The sequence below is a fragment of the Temnothorax nylanderi genome, unplaced genomic scaffold (assembly GCF_030848795.1).
Source record: "Temnothorax nylanderi isolate EJ_2023f unplaced genomic scaffold, tnyl_v1.0 TNYL_tig0333_pilon, whole genome shotgun sequence".
In the NCBI taxonomy this organism is placed as follows: domain Eukaryota; kingdom Metazoa; phylum Arthropoda; class Insecta; order Hymenoptera; family Formicidae; genus Temnothorax; species Temnothorax nylanderi.
The window spans coordinates 61,021-75,980 of record NW_027249395.1 but is presented as its reverse complement, the minus strand read 5'-3'; the positions used below and the strand labels follow the sequence as shown (position 1 = coordinate 75,980).

General features: G+C 44.1%; 1 protein-coding gene across 1 annotated transcript; it reads left to right on the top strand.

Moving 5' to 3' along the window:
* Positions 1-9,361: 9,361 nt before the first annotated feature.
* Positions 9,362-12,581, top strand: LOC139781380 (uncharacterized). Its single transcript, XM_071720242.1, has 4 exons — positions 9,362-10,312; positions 10,528-10,799; positions 10,900-11,047; positions 11,301-12,581. Exons 1-4 carry the CDS (start codon positions 9,362-9,364, stop codon positions 12,579-12,581), a joined length of 2,652 nt encoding a protein of 883 aa, XP_071576343.1.
* Positions 12,582-14,960: the final 2,379 nt, after the last annotated feature.

Sequence of the window (14,960 nt, the reverse complement as noted above, 5' to 3'; positions counted from 1 at the left end):
AGAAAATAAGAGTGTGCGTTGAGGTTAGGATGACGAGTAAGAAGATGAAAGGGCAGGGAAGGAAGAGGGTGAGGTGGTGGAAGAGGAGCAAGGATACGGAGCAAGGTGGTGGAACAGAGTGGTGACGTGTGGAGTGTTGGTTGGCCTGGTGGCGGAAAGGAAGCATGGCAGGAGAGATCCGGATAAGGTCTGAGCCGGCGCGGGGTGTCAGCTGCTCCAAAAGAGTAGGTTGGCACCACTGCGGAGCGGCGGGATGTGAGTACGGGGCTGGCGTACGGAACGGATCGGCAGGAAGGAGATTGCAGGTACCGACGAAGGAGGAGGTGGCGCAAGAAACGGCTAGAGCGAAAAGTTAAGGCGGATACACAACGCGCGTCACCACGAAAATGTTTGTGAAGCGAGCGACAGAGATCGATCGATCGAAGAAGTGGGTCGATTAAAGGCATATGGTGGCAGTACAGCGAGGGTGAGACGAAGCGGGCGAAAGCGGAAGGAAGCATCGTAGAAGTCGAAGGAGAAATAGAGAGGGTGGAGAAAAGCAGGGGTTACACGCACACACGCACTCAAGAGTATAAGGAGGGTGGAGGAGAAGTAGAGTGGTAGAGAGGGAGGAGGTGAAGAGACAGGGGCTAAGAAAAGTTTGTTTGTAAGAGGAGGAGAGCAGGGGAGAAGGAGGATAGAGGCAGGGGTTACGCACATGCACTCACTCGCACGGAGAGTAGAGGAGAAGTAGAGAGGAGGAGGGAGGGGAGGTTAAGTGATAAGAGACAGGAGCTTTGGCGGGAAGAGTGGCGGAGGACCGAGACGGCGCCGGGTGTCAGGTGCCATGCGGGGTGGCATCTTGGCGGGACGTCGAGGCGGCGGTTAAAGTTGAAAGGAATAGCACTGGAGAAAGCTGGTTGTTCGGGTTGAATAAGAGGTGACAGAGGGGAGAGGATACGGGGGTTGGGTGAAAATCTGAACGGGAAGGAAGAGTTTTTTAAAGGGATCTGTGGCGGGGGAAGGCGAAAATGTAATTAGAGGGATAAAGGAGAAGGGGGTAAAAGAAGGGAGTAAGAAGGGGCTTAGGACAGTGGACTGTAAGGAGAGGATTGATAAATATTTTGTGTGCAGAATTGGAGCAGGGTAAGGAGTTGGCAAGAGGCGGAGCGGAGCTGGACAGGAAGCGAAGGAGGAAGTGTGAGAGGCAACTGAGCAGGAAGGAGTCCAGCTAGGATTCAGAGAGTCTGTCGCGCGAGGAAAGAGCGGATATGGATTGACAGGGTGGAAGAAGCGGCCAGGAGGAGGAAAAGGAGTGGCAAGGTCCGAAAGGGTGGGGGGGTTCTAGGATGTAAAGGGTCGCACGCGGCCAGGTCGGGTATAAGGGGATTTGTACTTGTAAGAGGTTTGGGAACGTTCCTCACAAAAACGCCTTGTAAGCCCTGCGGGGAGAAACAATAAACGCATACATACATACAAGTGCCTGGAATTTAATCACTTCCCAGGCAACACAAAGTCTAAAATCGGATCATAAGACGTCTTATGACCCGATTTTAGATTGTGTTGTTTGGATTGTTACGTATGCTCTCTCAGTACTTGTATCGTTTTTATTTGTTTTGCGAAAAAAGTAGCTTTTTTTAAATAAACGCCAAGAAACATGGTAGCGCAAGTATTGCCATTTGCAATTATTTCTGACGTTGCAGTGCATAATGATTATTATATAAAATTATTATCGTAGATTTGGCATCACAAAAGACGGAGATGACAACCATAAATTAATATAAGGACATAAAGTCAGAAGTAAAAACTGTATGTGCTTGGCGCGAGACACTACCGTGTCTCTTGATATTAATTCAAGTACCTGATTCATCTTCCTCATTAACCTCTTTTTCGTGGTCTTTATTGACTGTGAATGTTTCAACGTGATCAACTTGCATGAACAATTTTGCCTCTTTTGCGAGGTCATCATCTTCTTGAATGTTTGAGCAGTCAGATATCCAAGAAGAATTCTCATGTACATCTTCTATATCCATGAAGGAAATCGATGTCAGGTCATTTTCCGTATTTTTTTTATTTGATAAAGCATGCCCAGAATGTTTTCCGAGGATGTACCATTTTAAACGGTTCTGCAATTCCACCAGTGAAGGATGGTTATTTGCATGTCCCATAGCTCTTATGTATAAAAAAAAATTTTCCAGAATGTCCTGATTCAGTCTTCTCGTAATGATGAAATCGATCGTTAACGCATCCGTCGAATATTTTTCCTTCACGTACTGAAGTTGCCTTAATTAACGGTTACTCAATAAGATTCCCTTTTGAAATGGAAGCAATGTCGATCTCTTTGGAGTTCGCATATTGCTAACAAGTTTAAAACAACCTTCGTTCGAAACGCGGATCTAGCTCGCGGCTGGGCTGGGTTCGAAGGAGGTGCGGAGGAACGGACGCGCGGTGAGGTTCGGCAAAATGAAGTGTATCGTGGTTAGCAATTAACGTGACAGAGTTTATTGTATAATGGACGGTCGCGATATTTACAGCGGATTGAGTACACAGTGTAACAGTCGCGGTATGTACAATGGCGCGGTAAGCGCAGGACGCAGAGTCGGGGCGCACGCGGTGCGCGCGGAAATGCACGCGGGCGGCGATCGTGACGGGCGATCGGCGTGTGACGGGTGGCGCGAGGCCAGGCGCGGGGCGCACGGGCGCGGATACGGCGGCGAGATCGCTGCAATTCGGTGCGTTCGGTGGCGGGCGTATCCGGCGAGAATCACTCGGCGAAGACAGAGAATGCCGGGGGCGCTCTACCTTCGTTCGGACTAGCGGGTGCGCGGTGGAAGGAAGCCGGCCGTCGATCGAGAATCACTCGGCGAAGACAGAGAATGCCGGAGGCGCTCTACCCTCGTTCTGACGTGCGGGCGCGGTGCGGAAGAAAGCTTGTCGTCTTGCGAGAATCGCTCGGCGAAGACAGAGAATGCCGGAGGCGCTCTACCCTCGTTCTGACTTGCTAGAGAAATGCGGGAATTCAGGATCGGTGCGGTCGGTCGGAGCGTTGATCGGGAAATCGCATTTAGCGTTAAAACGCTCGTCTTTTATACCCGCGCGGCGGCGTTCCGCAGTGGCGGGGGTAGCGACGGCGATCGCGAGCGCCGGGATGGTGCGGCGGAACGGTCGGAAAATACGGCGTCCCGACGCCGCGATCGCGTTCGGCGGTCTTCGGTCGTGGTCGGCACCGCTCGGCGCGTCGAGGCGGTTGCCGCGGCAAGTCCGTTCGCGGGCTTCCTAACGCTACGATGAATGCTTTAAAATACGGTGGGCACACCGTGCCCGTTCCTCGCCCGGCGGATGGTCGGCTGGGCGGTCTCGGCGGGATGTTATGCCGGAACGATGCATATTTGGGGGTGCATCGTTACAAGTTTATCCATTTGATCAAGAATGACATCTTGTTTCTGTAAATCAACTCCATACGCACGCAAACCACTGTGTGTGCCAAATTTAAAGTGGCAATTAAATATGTCAAACCAGTCATTAAAAAGGCTTAAGACCTTTGACATTATCTGCCAATTGTTGTGTAAAAGAAATTTTTGTTTTCCGCAATATTCAATTGCCTTTGCATTGCGATTAAAAAAAACTTGTGCAGTTAATTTTACAGATTGTCGCTGGTTGCCTTTAACATCTAAGTGAAGTCTACTGAGATTAAAAGCAATTTTTAAATCATAGGAATTTAGTGCAACTAGCTCTCCTAAAAGTTCTTTGTTTATTAACTGACCGTCGACGATAAATTCTGAATCAAACAAATTATTTCTAGTTAGTTTAATTATGTGTGGTGTATCAGCAAAGCGAACACTTTCAAATTTTTGTTTAATGAATGCAGAAAAAAACACTGCTTTCCTTTGTCTGGTTTCCCCATCACTTCAGAATTCTTATTAGTTGGGATCTCAACTCCAATGTTCATTGACTTCCATAAGCGTGCATTTGTAGGTCCCAAATCACTCGTAACCGCAACAACAGTGTAACCTACTTCTTGAAGACGTGTTATAATTTCAAATAAAATTTCTTTTGTCATGGGTTGGTCGAAGTCGTAAAAGATTGGTTGTTTCCAGTTTTCGATAAGGCCTCGAGTCATTACAAAGTGGCTTGTTGTATGCGGTCCATATATCTTTGGCTCACAACGTTCCAAGTCTACTTTATTCGAAATGTAGAGTTCATCAAAAGATAATACGATCAGTTTCTCTATCATAGACAAGCCTCCTCCCTTACTCTGCATTATTTGTATAACATCTTTCAGAATGCTCGGTTTGACATTAAAATGAGCACTCCAATTTCTGAGAGTTTGCACGCAAGGCAAAGGTACGTTTTTCACCGTCCGTAAATAATAATTGTATGCTCTAGCACTTACCGACCGCAGGGCAATAGCAGAAGAAATGTCTTCAGCTGACCATGTCACACGGCTGTTATTTGGAGACATAATCCTTTTAATTTGTCCAGATGTAAATACCATACGCAATGCGTCGAACGCTATTGTTTCAGCGTTTTTTTCAACATTCTTTTGCAGTTGTTGAAACTCGTTAAGATTTTTAATGGCATCTTTTTTCAAGTGCTTATTTTCTTTGGCGAGCTGCTTAAATGCGATAGAGATCTGCGTATTCGCAACAGAAAGCTGCGTATTTTCGCTAGCAAGTTGTTTGTTTTTCTCTTGTAATTTTTTTAGCTGTTCTAGAAGTATTTCAGCTTCCCTATTTGGCTGATTGTCTAACTGTTCAGCACTGTAAAAAAATAATACATGAATAAATATTAATCGAAAATGCTTCAATGATTATTTTATTTGTACAATTTCAATTTTTTTATGTTACTGTTGATTATATTTTCATTGCTTCAGCGAGTTCCACTGGTAAACCACCGTGTTCACTTTTTGATTGTTCGTCTCGCTCATCATTTTCTGATTTATTTTCAGTCCTTACGGCATTAGCATTTATCTCCATATTTCTCTTCGCATAAGCAACAAGTTCGTTGTAAGACGGTATTTTGGATTTGCTATACGATAGAATAAATACCATTACACAGGCACACACAAAAAAAAGTGTCTTGGCCGAGACACTACACTAGTGTATTTCCATGTACTTTTTTCCGCTGAATCCGAATCCGAAGTCAGAATTGTCAGATTGGCTAAAATTTATGAGATAACCACAAAAAAATGCTCAAAAACACGAATTAAAGGCAAAAAAAAAATTGTTTTGGCCGAGACACTACACTACTGTATTCCCATGTATTTTTTCCCGCTGAATACGAATCCGAAGTTAAAACTGACAGACTGGTTCAATATTATGACGTATCCTTAAGGACGTTCTCCGGTCCTTATACTAGAGAAAATCGATTTTCTTTAGATTTTCCTGAAACTGTGAATATACGTTAATTTAGGTGTGCTTTATGCGTGGTATAAATTTCAGTACCTCTTCCGGTATAAAAAATCAAGATACTGAGCCTCAAAGTTTAAATTTTTACCAAAAAAATTTTTTTAATTTAATTTTTTTTATTTTGGCATTTTTTCCTTATAGAACTCGACGAGAGGAGCAACTTTGGTCCTTTTGACCAACCTCGTATCTTTTACCGTTTGGCCTGGAAAACCTTTTTATTAGTAAAAGTTGAAACTTTGAGGCTCAGTATCTTTATTTTTTATACCGGAAGAGGTACTGAAATTTATACCACGCATAAAGCACACCTAAATTAACGTATATTCACAGTTTCAAGAAAATCTAGAGAAAATCGATTTTCTCTAGTATAAGGACCGGAGAACGTCCTTAAGGATACGTCATAATATTGAACCAGTCTGTCAGTTTTAACTTCGGATTCGTATTCAGCGGGAAAAAATACATGGGAATACAGTAGTGTAGTGTCTCGGCCAAAACAATTTTTTTTGCCTTTAATTCGTGTTTTTGAACATTTTTTTGTGGTTATCTCATAAATTTTAGCCAATCTGACAATTCTGACTTCGGATTCGGATTCAGCGGGAAAAAGTACATGGGAATACACTAGTGTAGTGTCTCGGCCAAGACACTTTTTTTTTGTGTGCCTGTGTTATTAAATAAATCTTATTAATACAAATTGTGAGGTAGGTTTTCAGTTTTCGGTATTATTTCTAAACTATTATGAACTGCACAACAGAAATTCGTGAAAAATAGATTCAAAAGATTAAATGGATATATTTCTGAACTTACCGGGGTATCTTTTCTTATGGTTCGTCAAGCTGTGGTATTGTTTCCTTTGGAATATTCAGCAATTCCGTTGGTATTGAGCCTTTTTTCAGCCGTCGAATCAGTCGTGGCTGATTCTTTGAACGTTGTTGTGTCCATTTCTCTTCGATGCAAACCGGTGCGAAATGTCGCTCACATACTGCAGCTAAAAATAAGATTTCTTAATAATCTTTGGAATATGACAAATAAAAGCATTTACCCGGTAATTATACAAAGCATTCGGAACATAAACTCACCACTTTTTTCTGACAAGCTTCGAGCCACTGTCTCCTTATTTCAGGCTCTTTGGAAAAATAACACAACAATACATTGTAATTTTCTCTGTTACCACGACCGGTCCGGCTCTTGCAATTTTTAACGCAACACACTGGCATTTTTAGCACATTGTTCACGATAAACAACACGATAAAACTCAGTAAGTAGCCATATTGAATTTCGCATATGTTCGCATAAAAGCTCAAAGCGTAATTGGCTGACTGTCCCCCACTACTTTTAACCTACTGGGCATCCATCGGAATGGTTCACCTTTCTTCTTACACCATGCTCGGTAGCACGAGCACGAAAGGTGGGGATAAGCACACGAAACCAGTGTTGCCAAGCGGCAAGATTGAAGTTGTGGCGCTCGCGGCTACTTGGCAGCACGAGTGGCGTCGGGTGCACACGGATACGGGCTCGTGCTTCGTGTGCGCTCGCCCACTTTGTGTATCCCCACCACTTGTACTGGCAAGGAGCCGCGGCTGTAATCTGACCAACACTGCACGAAGCACGAACCCGTCCCGTGTCGTGCGGCATCGGGCGCACATAAGCGAGTAACCGTGTTAACCGTGTACATGTGCGCTATCTCCTCTATACGCTGTAGCATGCTGTTATGTCTCGAAACTGGCATTACTGGTGAGGGAACGAGCCCCTAAGAATTTAGTCCACCAGTGCCCGCGTCGACAGCGACATGTATGTCTACTTTAACGTTTAATACATTTCTTTTCCTTAAATTTTGAAACAAATTCAGCAAAACTGATTTTCTTATTTGGAAGGGGAAGTTTTAACCCCAACCCTCCCCCCGCTAGGATCCGCTAGTGCATGAAGTTATGGCAAAGGGTGACAAATGGTAATGGACCAAAATGGGGCATATGTAGTTGAATAAATAGTAATACCTACATGTATGTAATAATTGTAATAATTGTCTTAGAATTTCACTAAAAAAATGCTACAAACTTTTGTTACTATATTGCTACCCAATATCTTGCTAACTAGTTTTCAATTTAATCTTATTATAATAAATAAATCTCATTAAGTAAAATCTTGAAAATTAATAAAAATAAAGTTTTATCATAAATTTTTTATTGCACAACTTTAGATTGCAAAATTTTTAGATTAAAGAATTTAATTTATAATTAAACTAGACAAGTACTAGTTCTTTTAATGTCTATTTAGAAAAAATTGACTTTAAATTTATATTGACAGAATTCATAACAAAAGCTGTTCTCGTAACTTAAGACATGTACGTGTAGTGAAAAGATAATATAAATAAAGTAGGTAAATATGAGAAGGAGAGAAGTCCTTGATAAAAATCACAATAAGAGAAAAAGAGACATATAACGGTTATTATTTATATTAACTGTAAATATTAAAAATAACATTAAACACAATATCAAATACACTCCGTCAAATAACTAAGTTTATAGTATGAAACAAGGTATATCATTGTACGGTTCGGGTTTGCAACTTTTTACACGAACTAAGCTCCACCCACCCCTGCTTGCGGGGGAGGGGCGGCAGCTCTCCGTAATTATACAATATACAACTCCGAATTTCTCCTATCGTTAATACACTATTCATTACGATTCTTTTACGAGACAGCATGAGAGTGTGAGAGAGCGTGAGAAAATAAGAGAAAGCGTGAGAAAGCGTGAAAGAGCGTAAGAAAAGGCGAGAGAGAGCATGAGAGAGAATGAGAAAGTGAGAGAGAGCGTGAGAGAACGGGAAAAAGCGAGAGAAAGTGTGGGAGAACGTGAGAGAGCGTGGAAGAGCGTGAGAAAGCGTGAGAGAGCGTGAAAGAGCGTAAAAAAGCGTGGAAGAGCGTGAGAAAGCAAGAGAGAGCGTGGGAGAGCGTGATAGAGCGTGAGAGAGCATGAGAGAGTTTTCATGTTAAAGTTTTCTCTACAAAACCCTTTTTTAAAATTTTGTTTACGATTTTTCTTATTAAATTATCGAGGATTAGAGAAAAAGTAAGCACTTTATTCGTTCATAACTTCGTTAAAAATCATACAGTAATTTCAAAAATGGATTCTTAAAGCCGAGTTTTTGCTCTATAGTACTATATATATATATATTATATACACTGGTCAAAAAAATTAAGGGATCACTTATGTCAGTGAATTTTTGCCCATTTTTAAACTGTAATTACTCAGCGAATAATTAACGTAAAAAAAGTTTAAAAAAGGTTTATATATATATTGTTGCGCCCGTGCTGAGACACCCGTTGAACTTCGCTCACGAGAAGCCTGAACTTCGCTCATGAGTAGCTTCAAGCCGAAGCGCGTCCCTTGACAACGGGGCACATATGAATGTATTGATTTATTATCGCCTGTCAGATTTATCTGGAGAATCGAACCGTTTGAACCTGTTCTCCAATCTTTCTCTGTATTTCTTGAATAAACCTGAGTTCCTCCTTTTCAAAAGAGTGCTTCCTTTCTTACGCGAATCCGGGAGTGCGCGGCGCGAACGCGAGTGCTAGGGAAATAGCGGAGCGCAGCGCAACAATATGTATATGTATATATATATATATATATATACAGATGTCGCATATCGACCGAGAGCAAGCGGGCCGAGGGCAGCACCTGACGGCCGCTCGAGCCGCTCGCGATCTATGACGTAGTGACTACGTAATGACTACGCGACACAATTCGGGGCACGGCTTCCGGGTTCTCCTCGCTGTCTCGCGGCGGTAGGCTCGTCCGCCTCTTCTTCTTCTCCTCTCTCCCCCGAGTTGTCAACGTTGGTCATAGATCAGGTATTGGCAACAGTTCGCGACGAGGATTCGAGCGAACTCAATTCAGTGATTAACTTCTGTGAAACGTGCGAATAAATCCGGTGAAAAATTACGCCACGTGCTCGCCGGTGCTCCGTTACGAGCACGCATGTCGCTCTCGGACGACGAGAGTGAGCAGAAAAAACGCTCAGCAGCTTTCTCCACGAAAAGTGAAAGTGATAGTGAAGACGAAAAATCGACCGATAAAAAATCAGAAGGTGAATTTTCGGGACTTTCCAGTCGACAAAACCTCGCCGGAAGTGTTCAGACAGAAAATTTTCAAAACATGGCTACCATCGGAAAATTATCTGAATTCGACGCGAGTAAAGAGAATTGGACCAGTTATATAGAAAGATTTGAGTTTTTCACTGAGGCTAATAAAATAACAGCAGACAGCGGAAAACAGTGCACTTTACTTACGGCGGTAGGTGCGCGAACATATGAGACAATAAATCTTATCGCGCCGGATTCGCCGAGTTCAGTGACGTACGAACTTATAATAGAAAAGTGTAACGCCCATTTTTGCAAGCCGGTAAACGAATTGTTAGCTCGAGTGCGTTTTCAGAAACGAGACCAGCGGCAAGGTGAATCGTTGCGCGATTTTGAGCGCGAGCTAAGAAAACTCGCGCAAGACTGTAAATTCGGTGGCGCGAACAAAAAACTTCCGACGGACATGTTGTTACGAGACCGATTCGTTGCGGGGATTCGAGATGAACTGCAGCGATACCTTTGTCGAAGACACAAAGAAACTCTCACGAAGGACAACAAAATCGGCCTAACATTGGAGCGGGCTATCGAGATCGGCGGCAGCATCGAGGGAACCGAGATTCTCCAGAAAATGCTTAAAAAGGGGGACCCTTCGAATGTGAAAAAAATGGATTCGAAAAATCGGAACAAATTGAAGAAAAAATCGGCAAAGTGTGAGGATAAGGATCAAAAGCCTTGCTTTCGCTGCGGAAAAGGTAATCACGTTCCAGATAAATGTTTTTACAAGGATGCTACCTGTAACTTTTGCAAAAAGACTGGGCATACCGAAAATGCTTGTTTGACCAAGAAAAAGGTAAATAAACAAACAAAAAACCCGCAGCGACTCATCGAGTTGATCCAGACTCCGATTCCAACGATGTAACGGTGTACTCGTTACATAACAACAACTCCAACGTTCATTCGACCGAATTGAAATACAAAATTCGGCTGAAATTAAATTCGATTGCAGTAGAAATGGAAGTGAATAACGGAGCAGATGAATCGTTAATAAATCACTCGACTTTTCAGAGAGTCTGGGCCACAGAAATTCCATCGTGGAGCTCGAAAATTCCAAATTTGCGGGCATGGGGGAAGAGACCCATCAAAACATTGGGCGTAGCGAACGTGAAGGTCGAATACAAAGGGGTTTCGAAAACACTGCCGATAATCGTAACTGCAGAGGACTGCGGACCGAAGTTATTCGGGGCAAATTGGTTCGACGCGTTCGATATACGTCTCACAGGAATCCAAACAATTGGCGAGGACGTCGATTATCAGGATATACTAGGGAAATTTCCTGGGTTATTAAATAAAAATTTGAACGGACACGCTGGAACGCCAATCCACATCGAGTTAAAGTCGGAACATACTCCGAAATTTTTCTCGTAAAGTGGCTTACAGATTAATGGAACCGGTAAACGAGGATTTAGACGAGATGGTGGCACAAGGTATGCTCACGCCCGTCGATCAGTCGGACTGGGCTACGCCGGCGTTGTTCGTACGAAAACCGAATGGGACAATACGCATCGTGGGAGACTATAAAGTGACGGTAAATCCGTTCATCCGTGAATCGGAGTACCCGACTCCGACGGTGGAAGAAGCGATGACATCACTCGACGGCGGGATAATTTTCTCGCAAGTGGACTTAAAAAAATGCTTACAAACAACTCCGGGTGGATAAAAGCACATCGAAAATCCTCACTATCAGCACAACGCAGGGTTTATACAACGTAAACGTGCTATTGGACGGTCTCAACATTGCTCCAAGAATATTCCAAAAATTTATGGTGTCTCGGTTTCAGGGAATTCCGGAGATACTAATTTACCTGAATAACATCAAAATTCAGGGAAGTTCGAAGGCAGAACACGACGAACGATTAGAGAAAGTATTGAGGAGACTGGAAGAAGCGAATCTGCGGGTCAACAGAGAAAAATGCATCTTCGGAGTTCGCACAATGGAGTTTCTGGGGTACCAAATCTCGAGTAAAGGGATACAGCCTTTGAAATCAAAGCTTGACGCGATCAACAAGATGCCAGAACCAAAGTGCGTGAGGGATTTACAAGTTTTTCTCGGCGGGATTAATTTTTATGCAAGATGCATAAAAGACAGAGCGGTAATCGCCGAGCCACTACATCGCCTTCTGGACGACGAATCGGAATGGATTTGGACCGATACACACAGGAAAGCCATCGCATTGTTGAAGAAGCGGTTGACGTCGGCACCTGTGCTTTGTCATTATGACGGCGAGAAGCAAATTGTCGTTTCGGCCGACGCATCTCCGACGGGAATCGGGGCAGTACTCTCGAACGTAGGGGAGGACGGCATCGAGCATCCAGTGGCGTATGCATCGAAGTCTTTGTCGAAGACGCAAAAAAGATATTCGCAATTGGACCGAGAGGCTTTGGCGCTGATGGACGCGGTACGCCATTTCCATCAGTATCTCGACGGAAGAAAATTCACACTCTACACGGATCACAAACCCCTACTGGGCATTTTTGCTCCGGATCGACCGACCCCGGAAATAATTTCACCGAAACTGAGCAGGTACTCGAGAATTCTTGGAGCGTACAAGTACGATCTGCAGTACCGTCCGGGGAAGCAACACGGCAACGCCGATTTTCTGTCGCGTTTGCATCTGGAGGAGACCGTAGAAGAGGACGAAGAGAACTTTACGGAAGTCCTCATGATCGAGAATACGTCGGACACTGCGATTTCTACTGAAGAAATGGTCGAGGCGACGGTAAAAGATGAAACGCTCAGTCGAGTTATGCATTGGTTGAGAGAAGGTTGGCCGGCGAAAGTTCCTGACGGGTACAAAACATTCTGGTCAAAGCGTCAAGGGCTATCTATCTACAAAAAATGTCTACTTTGGGGAAGCCGAGTCGTTATTCCAGCGGATTTGCAACCGCGTGTGTTGGAATATCTGCACGGAAATCATCCGGAAAATTGCAACACGAAGGCAACGGCGAGGTCTTACGTATGGTGGCCGAGAATCGACTCGGAAATAGAAGAGATGATAAAAAATTGCGAGCAATGCATGAAAACTTTGGCGGCACCGAGGAAAACGCCTACAGTACCTTGAATTGCGCCGAAGGATCCATGGAGCCGTGTGCACGTGGACTTCGCGGGGCCGATAGATGGAAAACATTTCCTCATAATAGTGGACGCCACCACTAAGTGGCTGAAAGTGAGGAAAATGCCCTCTACGAACTCGGCAACGGTAATAAAAGAAATGCGGAGAATTTTCGCAACGTTCGGGATACCAGATACAATTGTATCCGACACACGTACGTCTCGGTCTCTTCTTCCGCTGAGTTTGAGCTTCTAAGTCTTCTTTCGCCGGAATTTCGGCTTCCTCGTCGACTCGTGCGGTAGAAGAACGTTGACAACTTGGGGGAGAGAGGAGAAGAAGAAGAGGCGGACGAGCCTACCGCCGCGAGACAGCGAGGAGAACCCGGAAGCCGTGCCCCGAATTGTGTCGCGTAGTCATTACGTAGTCACTACGTCATAGATCGCGAGCGGCTTGAGCGGCCGTCAGGTGCTGCCCTCGGCCCGCTTGCTCTCGGTCGATATGCGACAATATATATATTGTTACGTCTTTTTACTTGGTAATCACGCCCGAGACGCAAGACGGATCAAAAGGGGAGGTGAGAAGAGAAGGATGACGGGCCTCTCCAACAGGTCTCTCGCACCTTCCGACAATTATATCCAGAATCAAAGTTGGGCGCCAGACGCGTAAGCTCGCGTCCACAAATATATACCAAAATCGCGAAAACCCGAAAATAAACACGAAAGCGTAATTAGTCAGGCGTGCGAGAGATCGGCCAGCTCGACCTAACGGCTATGGGCGGAGTTGATAATGGGCAGCGCAAAAATTCGGCGGGGTGACGGTTAAGCAGCACTCAGATATTTAATAATAATCAGTAACAAGGTTTATTATGATTAATAGCGAATTCGGGCGCTTGCACTAGTGCACACTGAGTGCGCACTAAGACTTGTTCTTAATCAATTATTATATTTACAGATCATCTTAAATACTTCTTAGTCTATAAAATTATTTGTACAGCATCCATATAGATATTACAGATTGTTTTATTGGCTAAAAAATTTTTAAATGTATATTTAAGCGACTTTAAATATAAGAATAGATTATAAACAAGCCTTAGTGCACACTAGTGCAAACGCCCGAATTCGCTATAAGAAGCATAGTGAAATTAGGTGTCAACAAGCAAGAATTTAGTAAATTGAATTGAATAATAGAATTCGTAGAATTACATCAATGAATTAATATAAAATCGAACAGAAGAGTTAACCGAACTTTGTATGAAATCGCGGCAATCTGTAATGATATAACTGAATCAAAATTATTCTGACACAATTGAACCCAAATACAATTAGATACTGACTCGAATTAACATCGCAAAGAAGAAAGTAAACGCGAATTACATAATAAAACTTAATACTAGACATGAAATATAGTTAAGGGGAAGAAATTCTGCGCCATGCTCGGCGCGCAAGGACGCAATATTCGGAATCGCGAAAAGGTTCTGTCGCCAAGATACTGTACGCTCGGGGGAGGCGGAACTCTAGGCACGACGCTGAATATCGTGCGATTAATATATCGCACGACACGCGCGATACTCTCAATCAAACGCACTTTATCTCCCACAATTGCGGAACGTGGCGCGAGGGATTGGACACGGTCGCACGAAAAGATCACTCAACACAACTCGCGATAACAATTAGTAGACGAAGACGTCAAACATGAAATATACCACAAGAAGGGACTAAATCTAACAGTAAATCTAACAAGTAATGCACGCGAAATACATTATTCGGCAACGCGAGTCACGACACCCAATGATACGCGCAATAATACACGCGGTTGCGAGCACGAAGAACGCGAGAAATGGCGGATTCGCGATCTCGAAATAGTCGCCTGCGTTCCTCCCGCGATCTCCAGGAGCCTGTAATTTCAATCCGCGATCCCCTTTAGCCAACGAGACTATCCTGGGGTCACTCGCTCTCGATGCCGACTACCAACGCCAAAATTACGCCTTTTCGGCAGTCAACACTAATTAATTATTCACGCGTCGGCACCTGAGCGAGAGCGCGACCCGGAGGGCGGTGTCGTGGCTTTACACACGCGAAATACTCGAGGCAACTTCACCGAAAATCTGCTCCCTCCCATGCTGCAATTCTCCGTCGTCAAGGGTCGGGACGTTGTCGCCGAGATGAAAAGGCTCGATAGCCGGGCGTAATCAAAACGAGTGAAGCCCAGTTGCGCACAGAATAAATCGGACACAGCAGGTTGCAACAAACGAACACAGTGACAATCGGACACAGTAGGAAACGGACACACAACGGTTACAATCGGACACAGTGCTAATCGGACACAGTAGGAAACGGACACAGCAACAATCGGACACATTGCCAATCGGACACAGTGATAATCGGACAC